This window comes from Pseudorca crassidens, chromosome 8, assembly GCF_039906515.1.
Source record: "Pseudorca crassidens isolate mPseCra1 chromosome 8, mPseCra1.hap1, whole genome shotgun sequence".
Classification (NCBI taxonomy): Eukaryota; Metazoa; Chordata; class Mammalia; order Artiodactyla; family Delphinidae; genus Pseudorca; species Pseudorca crassidens.
In genome coordinates this window covers 100,670,115-100,693,972 of record NC_090303.1, presented here as the reverse complement: position 1 = coordinate 100,693,972, position 23,858 = coordinate 100,670,115, and the positions used below count along the sequence as shown (strand labels likewise).

Genomic DNA, 23,858 nt, shown 5'->3' with positions numbered 1-23,858 from the left:
CAGCCCTCCTTCCCACACATAGGGACAGTCAACTCCAGAAAGTTTGAGTTAGGTTGGTGACCTGATCAGTCCTAGGGCCAGTCCTTTTGTAGTCTGTTCACCACACCATTGGCTCTTTTGCTGACCTCACTCTCATGACCCTCTTGAGAGAAGACAGAACAACTAGAACTGGTGACACCAGCACAGAGGAGCAGACTAAGCCTCCTCATAAGGCTAATTCAGGAATTGTGTAAAGGTACCCATCCTCAACATACCGGCTAGCTTCAAGTCCTTCAGTAGCTGAGACTTCCTTGCTCAGATAAAACTCTGCTTCTGGATTTTTCTGACAGACTTGACCCCAGAGGAGCCCTGGCCACATGGATGTCCAGTCAATGGACAGCTGTTGAGAAAAGCTATCATGTTCTTTGTTCTGGGGCAGGAGGCTCTCTGGACTTATTTGATATGGGGGGAAAATGCCTACAGGGTAAAAAGTCACTGAAGATTAGATCACTAAACAGTTCTAGAAGGAGAGTCAGGCCTCGGGGTCCTACAACACCCTTCCCTTCCTCAGGTATGACAAGATATTTGGTATCGAGGGGCCCTGCTGGAGACACACACCACATTAGTCACACCAGGAGGGAGGTTTTGTAAGGGAAATGCTTTAAGCCCACAGTGAATGTTCCTGTCTCTTTAAGTCATCACCACCACCTAACCCTCCCTCTGCGCTTTCCAGAGCTCTGAGTCTCAAAGGTCTGAGACTTCCTCTGTGCACACTGGGAGAAAACAGCCTGCAACACTCACAACCAAGGGGAAAGCAGAGATCAGGGCTTTCTCAGATCACCTGTCAGAGTCTGTCACCAGGAAAAGCGAGCCCCGGCAAGGGACAGGAGCTGCAACCAACCAGAAGGAACATGGCTGTGAGGGCATTTACTGTGTGAGCACCTGGGTTCCACCAGGCACCATGTGGGTAAGTGAAAGCTGGAGTCGTTAAGATGGGGCGTCCGGATTTGTAAAGATGTCACAAGTTTCCAGTAGAGGAAGTTCGAAAGAAGGTTTATGAGCATATTCTCCAGTCTGGAGGGCACACATTCCTGTCTGCTTCCACACTCCCTCCATACAGTGAGAAAAGTGTGCGCTGGAACCACACCTAGGAATAAACTACATTTTAAAAGGCATTCAACATTGCCCAAATGGCATTTTCAGCACAGACAGAAGGTATTTCTGTGGCCCAGAAAGCAGTCTAACTTCAGAGCAAGTTACAATGTGGTGAGTCAGGATACCATCAGAATTCACCCCCCAGATTCTCCCTCTCCCCTCTGTCCCACAGGAGGGGACCCTCCAGAAATTTAAGAGGTCCAGAACTAGGTCTTCAACCCCTCTCCGTGCATGACCCCTTACACGTCTGCTCCCTAATTCAGGTCTCTCCCACGCCAGCTGCAGGGACACCTCAATTTCATCATCTGTACAGTGAAGGGGTCTGAATAAATAGCTCATTTCCAAACTCTGATTTGTGGACTGATTACATCAGATACATCAGGTTCATAAATCGGAATTTCTGAGCATGGTCCCCCCAGAATGGACATTTTTAAAGAACACTCAAGTAATTCTGAAAAACAGCAAATCTGAGAGGCACTAAACTACATGAACTTTGAGTTTTCAGACGATTCCGAATACAGGATTCTACACGTTTTTTTGTTTGTTTGTTTTTTGTTTTTGCGGTACACAGGCCTCTCACTGTTGCGGCCTTTCCCATTGCGGAGCACAGGCTCCGGACGCGCAGGCTCAGCGGCCATGGCTCACGGGCCCAGCCGCTCCGCGACATGTGGGATCTTCCCGGACCGGGGCACGAACCCGTGTCCCCTGCATCGGCAGGCGGACTCTCAACCACTGCGCCACCAGGGAAGCCCAGGATTCTACATGTTTTACGTAGCTCAATAACTAAGAACCATTTGTCGTCCCAGATTGCAGTGGGAGCTCACCTCCTTCTTGAAAATTATTTTAAATGATTTTAACCCCCATTTCAAACGATATGGAAAGTCCAGTCGCCTATTCGAGAGTTCTGTGGATTCCCCATAACCCACTTCCTCATTTCCAGCTTTGACAAGGACATCTTGCTTTAGCTAAATTTTTCTTCTTGGCTCTGAACCTTGTGGACTCTTTCTTCATTTCTGCTCTGGTGTCAATTATGGGAGTTTGTTGATTTCTAGACACAAAATAAACTAATCATATTATGTGATTAGTAAACTTTACAGTAAAGTTTACCTGGGGTAAACTTTACAGAAAGCTTTGGATGGGGTGTAACGGGGGGCGGGGTGACAGGGGTGGGGTGGGTAACGGGGGGTGGGGGCGGCGGCAGGAGAGTTACTGCAGACACACTGAGAGCTTTGGCTTGAGCTCTAGGCAAACCTGCCATGTGAGTCCTTTGGCCAAAGACAGGTTACTCAGCCAACCTCTCCCTTTGTTTTTGCGTCGTTGTTGGTGCCAATAGGGGGAGAACACAGTTACCTGTAGGAACCAGGTGGGTGACATGAAGAGGTAGAATTTGAAACGGACGTTGAAGCACAGACAGGACTCAGGCAGAAATGTGCGGTGGGATGAATGGTCCACAAGGTGGGTTGGAAAAGGCCCTGAAATCTGCTGTTTGTGGAGGGGCTGACTGGGGAGGGGATTAGGTGGGAATGAGCCTGGAGTAGACTGAGGGGAGACTGTGCTGTCGTGTTCAGGCACTCGTGTGATCAGGCAAACTTGACCACAGAACGTTTAATTGTATTAAATAATGTTGGAGTGGGTATTTTACTTCAAAAGCCTCAGGTTTGAGGCAAGAACATGAAGAGCTGGAGGGGAGCATCCCAGTCTCTCCCTATTTAGACATATTAGGACGAGCCAAATCATGTGGTTTTCTGAGAGCAGGAGCTCTCCAGACCAGTTTGGGAAATACGTCTGTTTTCCGATTTCCAAAAACAAAATTCCAAGTTTCTTCTTGTTTGTTTCCCAGGCCAACAACCCTAAGGCAGGTCCTAAGTCAGTGAGCAAACCTTCTTGTTCTCAGGGTTTGACAACCGCCCCACCCCCGGCTGCTGAACCTCCTGGGAAAACTTACTTTCTACCACTTACGTCACTAACATAAAATTACCTGGGAAAATTAATATCTAAAGCTTACTCATCGACATAGAGTATTGTCAAATGCACTCTGCTCCGTGCATTTCAAGGTCCTGAAAGACAAAACAAGCTCGCCAAGTGTTCTCACAGTATCATCCCAGCCCCAGACCAGGCTCTTCCAATGTCTTCCCTAAATTCTGATGCTCGGAGAGGGCAGGAACTATGACATTTTCACTGTGGTGTCACCAGCTCTTTGGATTTTGCCTGACACATTGGAGGTAGTTATACTTATTTGATGAATGAATGATTGAACAAATGGTGTTTGGGACACTTTCAGGGAATCATGAGAGGACAGAAAACAGCAAGAGATGAAGAAAATGACTATGGTAAGAACATGCCTCACAACGCGTGTTTGCCCCCAGGTGTGAGCTCCGGGTAGTAAGGGGGATGGGCTATCTCAACACTGAATGGAGGGAAGCCCCAGAGCTTTCTCGATGCTGGGATGAAACAGCAAGAGCCCTGGGGCTGGCATTTGACCTAGATCTCTGCCCCTGACCTGCTGTGAGATACTGAGTTCTTTGACGAACCTGCACCTCCGTTCCCAAAGTAAAATGAATAAACCTCCTCTGATCTCCACAGAAGGGGCTGTAGACGGAATCCAACTATATACTAGAGGGAACATGATTCACCAGGTAGAAGGTGTTAGGGAACAAGGATGGAGGGTTAACCAGGTATCTTATTAGGCAGCAGGTCTAAGAGAGAGGAGAGGATGAGGAGGGAAAGAGGGAGGGGAGAAGAGATGGTCTCATCTTATCCTCCCAACAGCCCTATGAGGACGGCGCTACATTAATGATCCCATTTGTGCAGGAGAGGTTTAGCACTTAGATTAAGCATCTTCCCAGGGTTACACTGCTGGCCGGGGGTGGGGCTGTGATTCAGACCGAGGGTGTGGGACACCAGACAGCCCTCGTGGCCAGGCCCACTGGCCCTCCTGCCTATCTTCGGTAAGAGGGTATCTGGGGAAGTAAGGCAGAGGCCACTGAAGTTGTCAAAAACGGTCCAGCTCTGCCCAGTGTGGATGACAGATAATTTACAGCCTTTTATTTGAAGAGGAAAGTAATGTACTGAGAGTCAAGTGATTTTCTAAGGGTAAAACATGGCAAATCAGAACTGGAACTTATTTTTCCTTACTGTCCTATAGGAAGAGTTTCCTTAACCAGATACAGAGTCAAAATACCAAAATTTCTCAAAAACTGTCTAAGTGAATATATATGTATATATATTCATATCAACCACATACATCTCCTCTCACCTTTTCTTTGATCTCTTCAAGCTTAAAAATTCCTTGATCGTGTGCTGATGAAGTTTCTTTCATATTTCCATGCCCTGTTGCCTGGATCTGCTCTCATTTTATCTAAAGAGGTTCATATTTGGCTTACTTACGAGAGTTGTTTTTGGCCATGATGAGTTTTTCAAACAGAAGATTTCAAACAATGCATACCCTCTTACATAGTCTTGTACAATATTCAGTATTGTACAATATCCAATATTCTGGTACAATATTCAATATTCAACTGCCTGGCTGGGCAGATGCCACTACTCTTTCCAGAGAATACCCAATGGATTGAATTCCCTAGAAGAGGAATTCCTGTAAGTCCTTGGGGAAGCCAGAGCTAGGCTATGATTCAAGACTCATTTTTTTTTAAGCTTTTTTTAAATTTATTTTAAAAAATTTTTATTGGAGTGTAGTTGCTTTACAATGTTGTGTTAGTTTCTGGTCTACAGCAAAGTGAATCAGTTATGCGTATACATATATCCCCTCTTTTTGTAGATTTCCTTCCCATTTAGGTCACCACAGAACATTGAGTAGAGTTCCCTGTGTTATGCAGTAGGTTCTTACTAGTTATCTATTTTATACATACTAGTGTATATATGTCAATTCCAATCTCCCATTTCATCCCACCCACCCCCATCCCCCCTTGGTATCCATATGTTTGGTCTCTACACCTGTGTCTCTATTTCTGCTTTGCAAATAAGTTCATCTGTACCATTTGTCTAGATTCCACATACAAGCAATATTATACGATATTTGCTTTTTTCTCTTTCTGACTTACTTCACTCTGTATGACAGTCTCTAGGTCTATCCACATCTCTGCAAATGGCATTATTTTGTTCCTTTTTATGGCTGAGTAATATTACATTGTACATATGTGCCACTTCTTCTTTACCCATATTCCTCTGTCTATGGACATTTAGGTTGCTTCCATGTCCTGGCTATGGTAAATAGTGCTGCAATGAATATTGAGGTGCATGTATTTTATCTTTTTGAATTATGGTTTTCTCCAGGTACATGCCCAGTAGTGGGATTGCTGGGTCATATGGTAGTTCTATTTTTAGTTTTTTGCGGAACCTCCATACTGTTCTCCATAGTAGCTGTATCAATTTATATTCCCACCAACAGTGCAAGATGGTTCCCTTTTCTCCACACCCTCTCCAGCATTTATTGTTTGTAGTTTTTTTTTTTTTGGTACGCGGGCCTCTCACTGTTGTGGCCTCTCCCGTTGCAGAGCACAGCCTCCGGACGTGCAGGTTCAGTGGCCATGGCTCACGGGCCCAGCCACTCCGTGGAATGTGGGATCTTCCCGGACTGGGGCACGAACCCGTGTCCCCTGCATCGGCAGGCAGACTCTCAACAACTGCGCCACCAGGGAAGCCCTGTTTGTAGATTTTTTGATGATGGCCACTCTGACTGGTGTGAGGTGATACCTCATTGTAGTTTTGATTTGCATTTCGCTAATAATTAGTGATGTTGAGCATCTTTTCATGTGTTTGTTGGCCATCTGTATGTCTTCTTCAGAGAAATATCCATTTAGGTCTTCCACCCATTTTTTGATTGGGCTGTTTGTTTTTTTGGTACTGAGCTGCAGGAGCTGTTTGTATATTTTGGAGATTAATCCCTTGTCGGTGGCCTCGTTTGCAAATATTTTCTCCTATTCTGAGAGTTGTCTTTTTGTTTTGTTTATGGGTTCCTTTGCTGGGCAAAAGCTTTGAAGTTTCATTAGGCCCCATTTGTTTATTTTTGTTTCCATTACTCTAGGACGTGGGTCAAAAAATATCTTGCTGCAATTTATGTCAAAGAGTGTTGTGCCTGTGTTTTCCTCTGAGAGTTTTACAGTGTCCAGCCTTACACTTAGGCCTGTGATCCATTTTGAGTATATTTCTGTGTGTGGTGTTAGGGCTTTTTTTTTTTTTTTTTCTGCCCCGGGAGCCTTCATCTGATAGTGGCAATGTTTGCCTTTTCTTATACAACTGCATTTGGGCTTGCTTATTCCAGCAATAAAATATTTTGAGATTTTTTCTAAATTTGTCTTTTACCTCTTTTTTTTTTTTTAAGTAGTTGTCTTCCAAAATGATGTAGTGTTCTGTTTTAATTATTATTTGGGGTCTTCATTATTTTTATACCTTACATTCAATCTCCTTCTCGGCCCATTTCTTATTTATTTTATATTTCCTTTCACTCTTTACACCATTAATTTCAGGCACTCCTTTTTACTTTGGAAATAGTGTTAAATCGTGTATATCCCTTGATTTACTACATCTGAAAACACCTAAGATCTATTCTTCCACATGCTGGCGAAATAGCTCATGGGTACGCTGAAGAGAACTGCTTACCACTCCTCAAACATCACACACACACCCCCAAGAAGAGACACCCAACCCCAAGAAACAAAAGACAAGGGTAGTCACTTTCTGCCTCCCAGCCCTGGGGAGTTTCTGGAAAGGAGGAAGGCTCCATTCTAACCTGTTCCACATCTGGGCTCCAGCTTTTCACGAAGGTAGACAAGTCCTCCTTCCTGAAAAGCCAGTGATTCTTTCCTGTACCAAAGAAAATAACTAATTTTCTCAGTAGATCTCTTTGTAGGTGCTTTCACAGGGAGACTCAGGTCAGCGTGGTCTGTGTTAGAGTGAGAGGTACTTGGACTCAACAGGAGAGATGAAACGTTGATCTTCCGGGAATGGTGGCCGGAGAGCACGACACGCCCGCGGAGGCAACAGGGGTCTTTAGCAACGGGGAAACTGGGGGGATTGGGGCCCGTGTTCTTCTCTTTCACGCTCCAAACATCACTTCTTTGCACACGTCTTAAAGAGGAAATGGGAGTGGGCGAGGGGCTCGCGGGCTCCGACAGGAAGCATCCCATTAGGGGGGAAGCACGCTCCGAACTCGCTGCTTTCCGGTTTCCGCAGCAGCAGTTTCGCCCCATCCGGAGGGGGTGTCCCCAACTGCGGGGACAGGGGGCGCACTCCGTCAGCCCCATTTTCCTTCTTGCCCTGCAGCCGTGCCCTGGAACCTTCGGCCGCGCGCTCGCGCCGACCCGCCGGCACCCAGCCCGCAGCGCCGCGCCTGGTAAGGGGAACCCGGCGGGGGTCCCAGCGTCCTGGGTGGAGGCCCGGGGAGGCGGGGCGCGTCCTGGAGGCCGCGGTTGAGTCAGGGCTACTGATTTCTCGTGGGATCTGACACCGGTTACCATACTTCTGGGCTCTCCCATCAGTGAAACGGGGCGCCGATGGTGAGCGTTACGGGCAACCGCGGATTCCTAGCGGGAGGGAAGCGGCTTCGGGAACCGCTCACCCCGCGTTCACGGCCCACAGCTTTCCACAGCGTGGAGGTCTTTTCCGTCTAGTTGCCTACTTCTTAGCTCTTCTGACTTTCATAAGCTTCACGGGGTTTCACAAAGCTTCACTAAGATTCTCAACCCATTTGACAGATGAGTAAACTGAAACTCACCAGGTGCCCGAACTAGGTGGGGCGGACGTCTCAGTTTTAGCTCTTCACTTCCCCGCACCAGCCCCGCCCCATCCCTGACAAGCACCACGCCCCCTGAGGCCTGGGTACCGAGAGTCTATTCCTAGGGGTCCACAGGACAAGTTCGGGGTCATTATGTTCCCGCCCTCATTGAGCCACGTGCTCCAAACGGAACCTCTCAGTGAACATTGTTCCATTGATCTGAAAACCAGCCCATTCTCTCCCAAATACCCACACTTTTCCTACGACACGATGTCGAACTCGACCGCATGGCAGACAGATTCCAGTGTGTACAGGAACCAACCCTTTGCTAAAGCTCCTGTGAGAGCCGCGTTATGAAATGACAACGCTAAACTCTGACACAAGTGATACCAGGAAACAGCGGGAGGGGGCAGATGGGCGAAGGAGAATATGAATCAGGCAGACAGAAAATATTTTTATCTTTCCTAAAACAGCATGAGAGAGCCTGCTTTCCAATGGTTTGATAAAGTAAGGTGCCGTCAAGATAAAATCAGGTTCGTGTAGTGTACAAATCAGGAGGTACATTATATGCTCATTGGCTTCAACCTCCTACCTAAGCTACATCCTCCTGCTGCTCCTGTCAGATACTCTTATAATCTCTGCCCGCATGCTGCCCGCGACTCTCTCACGATTCCTGATCCCACCTGGGGGAAGATTAAAAGGGTTTTCCTTGTGGAGAAGAAATCTGCCTCCACTCCCGATTCTCCCTCTTCTGTCTACTATGTGATTGACACGTGTCACGTTCCTTCGAGTTTAGGATGTTTCCCGATCTTTTCCTAGGCTGATTCTGTCCTTTTAATATTCTGTGACTCATTTTAGCATCTCCATCAATATCCTTTCTGACTAGCCTCTGCACACTTTATTATTTGTTAATATCTGTCCAAAATAATCTACTCCTCGGTGGGACGTGTCTCCCCCGGCAGCCTGAGCCACTCAGAAGACGGTTCAGGAGGGCCGTGCGCGCCTCTGCTAATGTCACCTGGACTTTGACTGGCTTTTGTGAGGTCACAGGGCTCCATTTGGGTCACACTGATCATCCAGCCATGGGAGAACACCAGATTGCTTTAAACTGAAATACTTCCATTCCGAGCAACTTCTGGCCCTGCGATTTTACCTTTGAATAATCTTTTTTTTTTTTTTTGAAAACGTGCACTCAAGATTTTGCAATACAGTTCCCTTTGTTAGTTTTAGGGTAAGCTTCCAGCCTGCCTGCCTCAGTTTATGTCCTGACCATGGATGGCAGCATGGTATGTGGTGTTCCAAGAGGTTCATTGACTGTATCATCTCTTCTCCACCCTGATAAATCTAGGAGAATACACAGGCAAAATGAGCCATGTTTTGGTCTTAGCTCCATGGAAGTTGTGTGATCGTGGGCAGGTCAGTTGAGGCTCAGTTTCCTAATATTTTAATAGAAATTTTAATACCTATCTTGATCACATCATAGGGAATTTAGGAGAACGATTCAAAGAATGGACATGAAAGAAACTTGAAAATTACAAACGGCTGCACAGAGGATTATTACCATGGTAAAGTTATCATCAACATTGTCACCACTGTCGTCATCGTCTTTACCACATCGATATATTGATTCCAATATATAGCAACTGCCGTCTGAAGTAGAAAAGATGTCAGAGGATTTGAGCAGTTTTAGCAAAAGCTGGAGTGTTATTGACCAGAGGCCAGGACAGCGTGTGGGAGAACGTGGTGAGGAAAATGCTCTTCTCTGGGCTTAAGGAAAGGAAAGTGGTGCAGAAGGAAAAGGAAAGGAAGGAAGGAAGTTGCCTTAATAAATTCTGAGCATGTGACAAGGGCTGGTTTCCCTAATGAGGGCCATTTCTAGTCTTCCCTCCTGAGTGAACAGAAGCATGTGAAAGAGGCAGAAATAACAGAATCGACCTGAATAGCAAATGAACTATGAAAACCGTTTTGAATTCAATGTTAATCAATAAACTGCACCTTTAAACCAATTAAGACATCCTAAGATATGCCCATCAGGGTGACCAAAAAATTAAAACCCTAATATCACCAAGCGTAGGTGAAGATTGGGGGGATTCTCACCCATGGCTGCTGCCAGTATGACTTAGCACAAGCTTCTTGGAGTCACATTTGGCAGTATCTTGTCAGGTGGAAACTACATATCCCAGAGCAATCGTCCACGTGCACAAGGAGGCGTGTAGGGGGATTCTTCTGCAGCGTGGTTTGTAGTAGCAAGCACGTATCTTGGCACACCAAGTGTTTGTTAATAAAATTGAGTTGGATAAAATGCTACATAAATAATGTCACTGACATAAAAGATTAAAATGCCAAAAAGTACTATATATTACCTATACATACATGTGTATCTCAGAATATTGGTTGCCTCTGAAGGGAAGAGGGAGAATGAGACGGGTTGGGGGGAGTCAAAAAATAAATAAATGGAACTATATGTGTAATGTTTTAACTTTTTCAGTCAAACCAAACAGCAGCAGTGAAAATGCCAAAATACTTAGATCTGTTCACTGCAAGTAGTGGGCATTTGTTTCATTACTCTGTGTATTTCTCCCCTTAAAATGTTTGCTTCAGAACTGCATAATCTTTAAAACTGAATAAATAAAATACAGTCTCGGAGATCATCTTAATTATAGTGGCACATTGTATGCTTGCCTTTTCTAATGCTCACCTTTTCTAGCACCAAGAAGAACGACACAATATTATGTCTCATCTGAATGAAACATTTATCCCCATAGTTTTGCCAATTTCTGGGTATATCTACTGGAAAATTTTCTAAGTGGTTATTGGGAGACCCACAAGGAAAGACATGTGGTTTAAAACTGAGCAGGAAGTGAATTTACCTTGAATTTGTCCTGAATGTTGACTCTGTCCCTCAGTCATGGCACCAGCTTCTCTCCACCAGCTGCTCAGAGGGGAGGGAGGGTGGTGGCCGTGCTCCTCCGTCTTCTACCTCGTCCTCTAATGTCCGTCCTCACAGGAGCCCTGGATCCCCAATTCCACACTCCCACTGGAAGGTACATTGTACTTTCCTCCTTGCCACTGGGATATCCATCTGGTACAAAGAGTTTCTGGGGCTGGAAATGGCCAGTACTTCAAACAAGCCAATGTCATTTACAGCAAGGCAATTTTTATTCTCTAGTCTAGCAAGTTTGCTTACTTTGATTCCAATAATAATAGTAATAATAAAACAATAAACAAAATCCTGCTTCTCATTCCACAGAAGAAGACTTTCTTTATTTCATGCCTTTTCAGGTAGAGGGGAGATAATCAACTGACTTGTTTTCAAACATTTCATGCTTTCCTATAGGATGAGGAAAAAGCAGGAGTTCATTGTGTTAATATAACCTAGAATCACCTGGCTTGCTTAAAGTTATATATGGATATTTGAAAGTAAAATATAAGTTAGAAAATTAGCGATGGAAACGGCTCATCTAAGGATAATTATTCTTGGCTGTCTGAATTGGAGGTGTTCTCAGGCCTTACCAAGTCCCATATGGACACCTGCTTTTTATTCCTTTCCTTTTTTATTCCAGAAGAGAATGGAAGGGCTTCAGAGGAGCAGATACGGGACTATGGCTGAAGGTAAGAAAGCCTCCAAATTCTCAAGAGCTCTAGGCATCACGGAAGAGTCACTGTTTTCTCTCCTCCTCTCCCTCACCTCAAACACAGTGACAGAAAAGAAACCCAGTTATTTTCCACTGCAGAAGAAAAGGCAGCTATCATGTTCTTATCTTCCCCACCATCATCACAGCACACACACCCGAGTGTGAAGCTCTCCCCTGTGCTGTGATGTATGGGAAATGAGGAAATGAAACTTCAAGTCAGAAGTCAGGGGACTTGGAAAGGAACTGTGAAAATGATATCCTTCCCTGCCTGCACTCAACTGAAAAGAGGAAAACTTCCCCATAAAGATTTAGTAAATGGTGTTTGCTAAAAAAAAAATCCAGGATACTTAAGAAAGGGAAGAACCAACACAGGGTAAGAGGAATAACAATAACAGATTTTAGGAGACTAAAATGAACTTAATTCATCTGAGCTCCTAAGAACTCCAGAAATCCTCGGATTCTCACTCTCTTCATCCCTTGAAGATTTTAGCTCTTGATGCACGGTCACCCTTGACAACACCACTTTTGTTCTAATTTCCTGTCATTGTATCAGCCAAATTGACGATCTTTCCAACGCACGTATTTCTTATACATGATGGTCTTATCATCTCTTCCTCAGCCACCGATCCAGGGTCATCTGTCAGACTGTTGCGGTCTCACACACACCTGCGAACTTCCCTCGGAGAGGAATCAGAACCAAGACAGAACACCAATATCCAGTGCAAATCCAAAGTAGATTAGTGATAGGCGTTTATTACGCACAAAAGCGCAAACTGATCGGGGCCTCACCAAAAGCAGGGTGAGACCCCGAGTCTTGTACGGGTGTGGTTTTTATATCCCAGGGTAACAGGATGTTCGTTCTAATTTTGAACTATTGGGTCGGCCATCCGGAACCCAGCGTCTTCCTGTTCACATTATGCTGGCAAGAAAAGCTCAATTTCACAGCAGCCAAGTCAGGCGGTTAGCAATAAAAGCAGTTACGGTGCAAACAGTTTTAAACCAAAACATTCCATCATTAATTCCAAGTATTACAGTCGAAACTGTATGTTCTGGGACAGCGTGTCCCGTCACAAGACTCCGTCCTTGACTTTAACGACAAGCCTTCTGTAGGCTCACATCCAAACATCCAACTCCCCACCCAAAAAGAGGAAACCCGGGGACATTCAGCTGGTCCTCGGTGGTAGGTCACTGGAGCTCTGACATCTGAGACTTCCTTTACCCCCAAGGTTCAGATGAATGTGATTGGCAGCCTGTGTACCTGGGAATTAATTGGTGGGGGAAAGAGAGGTGATAATAGTTTCTCACTGATGACTTCTCATCCTCCACCTCTTTCTAATCTCACGTTTATTTAGCATGAAACTGGGCTAAGCACCTTCCCTGGAAAAGCTCAGGGACCAGCTTTCTGAAAGCTGTCTTTTCCCTGGTCCTGACGAAGACCCTGGAGCATCCTTCACAGTGTAGCGGTTCTTACTCCTGGCTATGGGTCCAAGTTCGGGCTCCCAGTGTGGGCTTCCTGCCATTCAAGAGTCGCCTCAAGTTGTCTGCAAACATTTGTATGTATTTAAATATCACTGTTTGGCAGGGAGAGAGGTCCATAGCTTTCATGAGATACCATGAAAGGTCCGTGACCTAAAAATCTTAAGAATCACTAACTTTACCAACAAGGACCTACTGTATAGCACAGGGGACTCTGCTCAATATTCCGAAATAACCTAAATGAGAAAAGAGTTTGAAAAAGAATAGATACACGTATATGTATAGCGTAATCATTTTGCTGCACACCTGAAGCTAAGACAACATTGTTAATAAACTAAACTCCAAGATAAAATAAAAAATTTTTTAAATCACTGACTTAGTAAAACACGAAAAACTCTTTTTTTTTTTTTTATAGGCGAGATAGAACATAAGCTGTTTGCAACCTCGTCCTCATTGAGGATCATCCTGGTGGGCAAAACAGGCAGCGGGAAGAGCGCCACCGGGAACAGCGTCCTCTGCCAGCCAGTGTTTGAGTCCAGGCTGGCGGCCCAGTCGGTGACCAGGAAGTGTCAGGGCGCAACGGGCACGTGGGATGGGAGGAGCGTCCTGGTGGTGGACACGCCCCCCATCTTTGAGGCGAGGGCCCAGGACCAAGAGGCGTACGAGGACATTGGGGACTGCTACCTGCTCTCGGCCCCGGGGCCTCACGTGCTGCTGCTGGTGACCCAGCTGGGGCGCTTCACAGAGCAGGACGTGGTGGCCGTGACCAGGGTGAAGGAGGTCTTTGGGGCGAGAGCCCTGAGACACACGGTCATCCTCTTCACCCACAAGGAGGACTTAGCGGACGGATCCTTGCATGACTACGTAGCAAACACAGACAACGTCAGGCTGAGGGCCCTGGTCCGGGAGTGCGGGCACAGGTACTGCGCCTTCAGCAACCAGGCCTCCGGGGACGAGCAGAGGAAGCAGCTGGCCGAGCTGATGGCCGTGGTCGAGGGGCTGGAGAGGGAGCTCCAGGGCGCCTACCTCAGCAACGACCTCTTCTTTGATGCACAGCGGCTCCAGCAGGGCGGGGGCGACCCCCATGGAGAAGGTCACGTGCGCTACCTGGCCAAGGTGCGGTCGCATATTGCAAAGCAAAAGCAAGACCTGAGAGAGGCCCAGAGAAACGGCGCCTTCAAGGCGCTCCTGCGAGTCAAACACTGGATCGTTTCTCACATCAGAATATTTGCTGTTTTTGTTATATGCTTTTTGAGTTTGCTTGCCATTTTAATTAGCTTGTGTAGCACTCGCGAATGCTGAGCATTTTCAGATGATACCTGCCATCAGCTTCCATTTTTTCAGAGTCAGTATCTTTGTCTACGTTGATAAGGAACTTTATTTGCTTTTCGTGTAGTTTCACTTTCAATTTCCCTTCCTTGCACCAGACACACCATCCATTTTCTTCAGTTGCTTTATATTTTCTATCCACCTGACCCATCCATAGATCAGTCCAGAACAGGCTGTTGTCCAATGTCTGGAAACAGTTCTTTTATGCAGGCATACCTCGGAAACATCGCAGGTTTGGTTCCAGACCACCACAACGAAGTGACTATCAAAAGTATCACACCAAGTTCTTGGTTTCCCCGTGCACATAAAAGTTATGTTTATGCTACACTGTAGTCTATTTAGGGTGCAGTAGCATTTTGTCCAAAAAACAACGTATATACCTGAGTCTAAAATTACTTTACTGCTAACCATCATCTGAGCCTTCAGTGAGTCATAATCTTTTTGCTGGTGGAGGGTCTTCCTCCATGGTGACGGCTGCTGACGTTTGGGGCAGCTGTGACAATTCCTTAAGATAAGACAGCAGTGGAGTTTGCCACATCAATTGACTCTTCCTTTCACAAATGATTTCTCTGTTGCACACAATGCCATCTGATAGCATTTTACCCACCGTAGAACTTCTTTCTACGAATGGGTAGAAAGAAGAATTGGAATCAGTCCTCTCAAGCTCTGCTGTTGCTTTATCAATTAAATTTACGTAATATTCTAAATCCTTTGTTGTCACTTCAACAATGTTCACAGCACCTTCATCAGGAGTAGATTCCATCTCAAGAAACCTCTGTCTTTGCTCATTCATAAGAAGCAACTCCTTATCTGTTAAAGTTTTATCATGGGGTTACAGCAATTCAATCACATCTTCAGTCTCCACTTCTAATTCTAGTTCTCTTGCTGTTTCCACCACATCTGCAGTTACTTCTCCACTAAAGTGTTGAGCCCCTCAGAGTCGCCCATGAGGTTTGGAATCAGCTTCTTCCAAACTCTTGTTAATATTGATGTTTTGACATCTTCCCATGAATCATGAATAGTCTTAAGGGCTTCTAGAATGGTGAGTCCTTTCCAGAAGTTTTTCAATTAACTTTGCCCAGATCCATCAAAGGAATCACTATCGATGGCAGCTATAGCTTTACGAAGTGTATTTCCTAAATAATAATACTTGAAAGTCAAAATTACTCCTTGATCCATGGGCTACAGAATGGATGAAATCTCAAACTGCTTAGAACTGCTTTTACGGCATCCCATAGGTTTTGGGTCATTGTGTTGTCGTTGTCATTTGTTTCTATGTATTTCTTTATTTCTTCTTTGATTTCTTCAGTGATCTCTTGCTTATTTAATAGCGCGCTGTTTAGCCTCCATGTATGTATGGCTTTTACAGCTTTTTTCCTGTAATTGATTTCCAGTCTCATAATATTGTGGTCAGAAAAGATGCTTGATATGATTTCAATTTTCTTAAACTTTCCAAGCCTTGATTTGTGACCCAAGATGTGATCTATGCTGGAGAAAGTTCCACGTGCACTTGAGGAGAAAGTGTATTTTGCCACTTTGGGGTGGAATGTTCTATAAATATCAATTAAATCTATACGGTCTGTTGTGTCATTTAAAGCTTGTGTTTCCTTATTTATTTTCATTTTGGATGATCTGTCCATGGGTGTAAGTGGGGTGTTAAAGTCCCCTGCTATTATTGTGTTACTGTCGATTTCCCCTTTCATGGTTGTTAGCATTTGCCTTGTGTATTGAGGTGTTCCTCTGTTGGGTGCATAAACATTTATAATTGTTATATCTTCTTCTTGGATTGATCCCTTGATCATTATGTAGTGTCCTTCTTTATCTCTTGTAACAGTCTTTATTTTAAAGTCTTTTTTATCTGATACAAATATTGCTACTCCAGCTTTCTTTTGATTTCCATTCGCATGGAATATCTTTTTCCATCCCTTCACTTTCAGTCTGTATGTGTCCTTAGGTCTGAAGTGGGTCTCTTGTAGACAGCATATACATGGGTCTTGTTTTTGTATCCATTCAGCCAGTCTGTGTCTTTTAGTTGGGACATTTTTTTTTTTTTTTTTTTTTTTTTTTTTTGCGGTACGCGGGCCTCTCACTGTTGTGGCCTCTCCCGTTGCGGAGCACAGGTTCCGGACGCGCAGGCTCAGCGGCCATGGCTCACGGGCCCAGCCGCTCCGCGGCATGTGGGATCTTCCCGGACCGGGGCACGAACCCGTGTCCCCTGCATCGGCAGGCGGACTCTCAACCACTGCGCCACCAGGGAAGCCCTGGTTGGGACATTTAATCCAGTTACATTCAAGGTTATTATCAATATGTTTGTTCCTATTACCATTTTCTTAATTGTTTTGGGTTTGTTTTTGTGGGTCTTTTTCTTCTTTTGTGTTTCCTGCCTAGAGAAGTTCCTTTAGCATTTATTGTAAAGCTGGTTTGGTGGTGCTGAATTCTCTTAGCTTTTGCTTGTCTGAAAAGCTTTTGATTTCTCCATTGAATCTGAATGAGATCCTTGCTGGGTAGAGTAATCTTGGTTGTAGGTTTTTCTCTTTCATCACTTGAAGTATATCCTGCCACTCCCTCTGGCCTGCAGAGTTTCTGCTGAAAAATCAGCTGATAATCTTATGGGGATTCCTTTGTGTGTTTTGTTGTTGTTGTTTTTCCCTTGCTGCTTTTAATATTTTTTCTTTGAATTTAATTTTTGGTAGTTTGATTATTATGTGTTTTGATGTGTTTCTCCTAGGGTTTACCCTGTATGGGACTCTCTGTACCTCCTGGACTTGGATGACTATTTCCTTTCCCATGTTAGGGAAGTTTTCTACTATAATCTCTTCAAATATTTTCTCAGACCCTTCCTTTTTCTCTTCTTCTGGGACCCTTATAATTCAGTCAGAACACACACATTTATCAATTAAGTTCACTGTCCTATATGGGTGCAGTTCGTGGCACCCCTAATCAATTATAACAGTAACCTCAAAGACAACTGATCACAGATCACTGTGATGGAAGGGGGCATGGGGAAGTCATTCTGGCTTATACGTGATTTAACTTGAACTTTATGCGAGCTAGAACAGCCTGTTTTGTGGCGTATTAAATGTACATTGTACATCTGCTTTAACCATTAAAGAAAAGAATGCATTTAAAAATCACAATGGAGGGAATTTCCTGGTGGTCCAGTGGTTAGGGCTCTGCACTTCCACTGCAGGGGGCATGGGTTCAATCCCTGGTCGGACAACTAAGATTCCACAGGCTGCACAGTGCAGCCAACAAATAAATAAACAAAAATAAAAATGGAATAACTGTGGTTCAGGTATTCAAAATGGAGCCGGGTGGCCATCGTGGATGTGGTTTCAGACACACTCTTGCATCACTGAGAACTTGAATCTGCTGAAATGTATCAAACTCAAGGATACCACCAGCTGTTCTCAAAATATATCTGCTAGCCACTGCCAGCTGCATCTTTATGGCTTCAAGGTCCCCCTTGTAACTATGAAACCATTTTGGTCCCCAACCAAAACTTGCTTAACAAGCGCCTTTACTTCTTGCCAGCTCCAATTATAATTCTTGACAAACAATTATGTAATTTTACGATTCTTGCCTTTATAAGCCCCCCATTTTGTAGTAGCAGAACACAATTTGGAGCAGAACACAATTCAAATGCTTTTGGATCTGTGTCTCCCAGGCTATAGTTCTCAGTTTGGCTCAGATAAAACTCTTTTCTATTCCTATTGTAGACTGTTTATGGATTGCTCCCATCAACACCATAACAAATACAATAATATTGAAAAAAGTTATAAATATTGTGAGAATTACCAAAATGTGACATAGAATGAGCAAACACTATTGGAAAAGCGGCACTGATAGACCCGCTCCACGCAGAGTGGCCACGAATCTTCAATTTGTAAAAACCACAATATCTGCAAAGCACAATACAAAGAGGTCTGCCTGCATATCTTTCTCTAGTTTTCTGCTTGTTAATGGAAAAAGGTAAATAATAATACGAGTTACTCCATCATAGCCAAAACCAGAAGACTCCTCCCTCATTTCCTCTTTATGCAAAGTATTAATTGAAGACACTAGACATTTGTACTGTTGATTTCCCCACATTCTGAATTTTGCTGCTTACATCGTTATGATGTCATTTAACGTGTTCCTCTGCCTCACCATTTTCGTAAACTGGAAGTTAGTTGTGGTTAGTTTGATCAGACAGATCAGAATAAAGTTCAATTTTTTTTACAATGTTACTTAGAGATGATAGTTTATATTTCCATAGGGGGTACTCAGTGTCTGGTTTTCCCTCTTTTTATGTTACCACTCATTGGTGATCATTGCGTAGATCCATTATTTTAATAGGTATTAAAAATGGTGATATCCTGGGCTTCCCTGGTGGCGCAGTGGTTGAGAGTCCGCCTGCCGATGCAGGGGACGCGGGTTCGTGCCCCGGTCCGGGAAGATCCCACGTGCCGCGGAGCGGCTGGGCCCGTGAGCCATGGCCGCCAAGCCTGCGCGTCCGGAGCCTGTGCTCCGCAACGGGAGAGGCCACAACAGTGAAAGGCCCACGTACCAAAAAAAAAAAAAAAAAGGTGATATCCTATTTTAAAATTTCTTTTTCATTAAGTAGCTAGAATATTTCTATTAGGATATTCTTTCCTTCTTCATGTATTTAGTAACCTGAAGTATAGTTTATGCAGGAAAGACAAGATAAATGCTTGATAAGCACCAGGATATATTACAAATGAATAAATGATTTAAATGTTAGCAAAAAGGAAAATTTTAAAGTCCTAGAAGGAAACAGAAAAGTGTTCCACTACATGTAATCTGTACATGTGGAAGGTCTTTCTAATGGTGACTCAAAACCCAGAACACACAGATAAATTTATTGATTAATTTGCCTATATAATAGTGATACATATCTACATTACAAAAGTAAAATTTGGGGGACTTCCCTGGTGGCGCAGTGGTTAAGAATCCACCTGCCAATGCAGGGGACACAGGTTCAATCCCTGGTCCGTGAAGATCCCACATGCCGTGGAGCAACTAAGCCCGTGCACCACAACTACTGAGCCTGAGCTCTAGGGCCCGCATGTGGCAACTACTGAGCCCACGTGCTGCAACTACTGAAGCCCGCACACCTGGAGCCCGTGCTCTGCAACAAGAGAAGCCGCTGCAATGAGAAGCCCGCGCACCACAACGAAGAGTAGTCCCCGCTCGCTACAACTATAGAAAGCCCGCATGCAGCAACGAAGACCCAACACAGCTAAAAAGAAATAAATAAATTTAAAACGTTAAAAAGAACATTTTTTAAAGTAAAATTTGAATGACAAGCTAGAAAATCGTATTTGTAACTCATCTAATAGGCAAATGTCTAGCCTCTCTAACATGCAGAGTTCCTAGGAAATTGAAAAATAAAAAACCAACAACCCATTGTAAAAATGGACAAAACAATATAAAGAGAATCAACAGAAAAACAAATATATTAAACATATGAAAATAGGCTTAATGCCACTCACATGGAAAGAAGGGCATATCAAACAATTCTTCGATGTGCTTTCTCTCCTATTTGGTTTTCAAAACTCGATAGTATGAGACAAACAGGTGCCTTCGTACTTCATTAGTAAAAATACAAAACTGCATAACACGTGTGTAGGGAAATATAGCGAAGAATGCAATATTATTTCAAATAGCAAAGGTTGGAACAATCCCCAAAGGGCCATCAACTGAGACATGTGAAAAAATAACCCCCTGCATAACTACACAAAAGACTACTATGCAGCTGTATAAAATGAATAAGCAAGCACTCTAGATACTGATATGGGAAGATCTCCATGACATATTGTTACATGAAAAGAACAAGATGTGGAGCTGTAAAAATAGTACACCACTTTTTACGTTTAAAAAGGAGAATAAATTAAGAATATATGCTTATATTTGCAGAAAGAAACAGTGTAAGTATACACAAGAAATAAAGTGATTAATTGTAGAGAACTGTGGGAGAATCAGGTGGACAAGGTAGAACCCAAATCTCTTAATATATGCTTTTCCATAATTTTTTATTATGGTAAAAACACGTAACATGACATACACCCTCTTAACAGAGTTTTCAGGGTATAGTACGATATTGTTAACTATAAGAACAAGGTTGTGCAGACCTCTAGAACTTTAGGTATGAGAGCAGGCTGCCCCAATAACCAGAGGTTTTTATTATACCTACATATGATTATTCATACGGAATTTGATTCTCAGATTGAACCTCAAGACTTTTACTATCTGTTTTATTTTAACTCACAAATGTAAGAAAAAAACATAGATTTTTCAGAAACTATCACCCATTAAAACCTTAAGTCTAACACAAACATCAGAAGCCCTAGAAATCATTAAAAGATTTTTGTACTGGAAGGAATTAAGTAGTTGGTAGCTGGATTAATTCCTTAGTTCATTCATTTTTTTAAGAAAGGAACATATTATAATGTAAACAGTTGAAATCAGAGCACATTTTTTTTTTTGCGGTATGCGGGCCTCTCACTGTTGTGGCCTCTCCCGTTGCGGAGCACAGGCTCCGGACGCGCAGGCTCAGCGGCCATGGCTCACGGGCCCAGCCGCCCCGCGGCATGTGGGATCTTCCCGGACCGGGGCACGAACCCGTGTCCCCTGCATCGGCCGGCGGACTCTCAACCACTGCGCCACCAGGGAAGCCCCAGAGCACATTTTGAGGAAGACAAATGAAACTGAAATATTTTGATAAGTTCTTGCAGTGCCTAGGCCACCAAACATGACCCCTGACAGCCTTAGAAAAACCTTAGCTTGCAATGCCGTTGGCTTTGTGCAAAACCATTTTTTAAAATATTTGAATCTGAATGTTACCTTGATTTTTCTCTTTGCTTTTCTCTTGTAACTAAACATATCTTACTTCCCTAAGGACAGATGGGTGCCTCAGACAGACTTTACCCACGTTCACGTGCTTAGAAAGACAAAATAGTAAGCGTGTTAATAAAATTTGAACTACTATTCACATTCCAGATGTTACTGTTTAGATTCAGAGCGTCAATGAGCCCCTTCTTCCCTCCACAGCTTTGACTCACAGCCATGCATACAAAGAACTGGCACCGCAGCCCTGCAGCTCCTGTCTTCCTAGCAGCACTGCCTGGGCCTCCAGAGGCAAGAGGCTATGGCAGGAGCTGATGACCCTCAGACTGTCTGATCTGACAGAGGAATTTCTACCTTCCCTGAAGCAGACAACTTTTTCAAATGGGTGGGGACCATCCATGGCACAGCTGGCCAGTATATGAAGACCTGAGGTATATGCTCTCCCTGGAGTTTCCCAGGGGCTATGTGTCCACCACAGTGACGGTCCTCAAACCCTGCTGCCACCCCATCGGGGACACACAGGGTAACATCTGTCTGAACATCCTGAAGGACAAGTGGTCCATCCTGTACGACGTCAGGACCATTCTGCTCTCCATGCAGAGCCTGCTAGGAGAACCCGACACCTGTAGCCCTTTGAACATATGCTGGCAACCTCTGGAGAAACCCCACAGCCTTTAAAAAATATCTGCAAGAAACCTACTCAAAGCAGGTCTCCAGCCAAGAACCCTGACCCAGCTGTCTGGCTGCTCTCCTTGTATTGTCTTTTTGATATTTTCCTTAGATGGTCTGTCCTTTCCTTGATTTCTGTATAGGACTATGTATCTGAAACTGTGCTGTTGAGGATAGGTTGGGACCTGGGACGCTTTACCAAAGTGCTTGCACTTGGCCCTGGACAAACAGCTACTGCAGCAACAGCGTACAAAGAAACCATAAGGAAGTAAAAATAACTGCACGCATGTGCAGTCGAAGTCGGGGCAATTATGAACAATACGATACACTTCTGAGTAGGGTACTGGCATGATCCCTGCACACAGCATCACCAAGGGAGAGGGCAGACCACCTAAGCCACCCCTCCAGCCCGACCCACTGATCTGCCTCTACCCTCACCACACTTAAGGGACCAGCATGCCTTCCTCGGAGAGTGAGCAAGGGCACCTGTTTCTTGTTCACACTCCCTCCTGCTGTAGCACGAGTCCCAATAAAACTTTGCCTGAGTTTCTCATCTGGCTTCTTATCAGTTTCTATTGATTAAAGTGTCCAAGGACCTGGGTTGGTAACAGTGTCATCTTTGTTTTGTTTCTGTTTTTTTTGTTTGTTTGTTTTTGTTGTTTTGCTTTGTTTTGCTGTCTTTTGAGATGATTTTTTTGAATTTTATTTATTTTTTATACAGCAGGTTCTCATTAGTTATCTATTTTATACATATTAGTGTATATATGTCAATCCCAATCTCCCAATTCATTGTTTCTGCTTTTTAATTTTAAGTCTCTGGTTGAGCCCTTGTGATGAATATATTAAATCAATACATTTTGGATTTGGAAAAAAAAAAAAGACGAGTCAACTGGGCCAACTATCACCTTTTCATCCTAGTGCTGGGGTGAAGAAGTGCAGCAGGAATCAAAGGTCATAATGGCATTTCGCAAACCACCTCCCTGAATGGGAGAGGGCTGGACCAGAGCTGGTCTAACAAACATCCAGACCATGTGAGACTCAGAAGACTAAACCTGAGGAGGAGAGACTAACCTGAGTCTGCCAGAAACAGATCTTCTCTGGTCAACTTAGAGCATGGAAACAGGGAGCACCAAGCAGACTGCACATGGGCACAGGGGGACCCAGGAACACAAGAGAGGGGATGTGGAGCCTGCTTCCTGATCTGAGGCAAAGAAACTGTTGCAGAAACTCAGCCTCTGTTCACCCGTGCCGAATAGAAACGCGGAGACAGGGTTTTGGGTGACGTAGAAAAGAGTAGCTTTTATTGCTTTGCCAGGCAAAGGGGACCACAGTGGGCTAATGCCCTCAAGACTGTGTGACCCACCCTGGAGGGGGTAGTGAGGAGTTATAGTGTTCAAGGAGCAGGTGTGATCAGCTCATGGACAATTCTCGGATTGGTTGGCATCAAGGTGAAGTTTCAAGCATCGTCAACCTTCTGGTTCCAACCAGTCTGGGGTCCATATGCTTGTGGTCAGAAGTTTTCATCTGGTGGGTCAGCTTCCTGTACAAACAACTTAGGAATGTGTCTCAGGACTTTATCTATGTCTTTCAGGGAACTGGGAGTTCCGTGATTCTGCAATGTGGCAGCATTATAGTCTAAATTGTTACCAGTTCCCCAGCCCAACAGCTATTGTCTCTACATCTTCACATTTCCCAATCATTCACTCTTGAGTCAGCATTTTGCTTCAAAAGACAAGGACTTTTGTACACGGTTTCAAAACACTAGTCCAATGTCTGGTTCAGTGGATGTCAGGCTTTCCCCCAAGTTCTTCCCCCTAAATTACTCCTCATTCTATGACAAAGAGTGAATACTCTTCCCAGGGAGTGGAATTTAAATACGTATTTCTCTCCTTTGGAAACTGAGGTGCAAGCAATTCTCTCTGAAAAGACTAGGGGGTTCTTGGAAAGCTGTTCTTTGAACAGTCCCTCTCAGAACCCATCTGCCATGCTATGAGAAGCTCACACTGTATGAAAGACCACACACATGTGGGCCCTAG

General features: G+C 44.3%; 1 protein-coding gene and 1 pseudogene across 7 annotated transcripts; both read left to right on the top strand.

Moving 5' to 3' along the window:
* The first annotated feature begins 738 nt into the window (after positions 1-738).
* Positions 739-15,894, top strand: LOC137229452 (GTPase IMAP family member 5-like). 7 transcript variants are annotated; one of them, XM_067747386.1, is made up of 5 exons: positions 739-946; positions 3,416-3,464; positions 5,646-5,837; positions 11,428-11,476; positions 13,391-15,894. In XM_067747386.1, the coding sequence occupies exons 2-5, from the start codon at positions 3,447-3,449 to the stop codon at positions 14,275-14,277; spliced, it is 1,146 nt and encodes a 381-aa protein (XP_067603487.1). In that variant the 5' UTR covers positions 739-946; positions 3,416-3,446; the 3' UTR covers positions 14,278-15,894. The 7 variants fall into 7 exon arrangements, with proteins under 7 accessions (XP_067603487.1, XP_067603488.1, XP_067603489.1 ...); XM_067747390.1 differs by lacking the exons at positions 739-946; positions 3,416-3,464; positions 5,646-5,837 and adding exons at positions 7,414-7,483; positions 9,213-9,280; positions 9,348-9,429; XM_067747387.1 differs by lacking the exon at positions 5,646-5,837 and having other exon boundaries at positions 740-946.
* A 4,468-nt stretch (positions 15,895-20,362) lies between these two features.
* On the top strand, positions 20,363-21,883 carry LOC137228754 (ubiquitin-conjugating enzyme E2 C pseudogene; annotated as a pseudogene).
* Positions 21,884-23,858: the final 1,975 nt, after the last annotated feature.

Coding starts and splice junctions, on each gene's coding strand:
- LOC137229452 (XM_067747386.1), top strand. Junction 5,838..11,427: donor GCCACTCTGACTGGTGTGAG/GTGATACCTCAT, acceptor TTTTTATTCCAG/AAGAGAATGGAAGGGCTTCA. Junction 11,477..13,390: donor ATACGGGACTATGGCTGAAG/GTAAGAAAGCCT, acceptor TTTTTTTTATAG/GCGAGATAGAACATAAGCTG.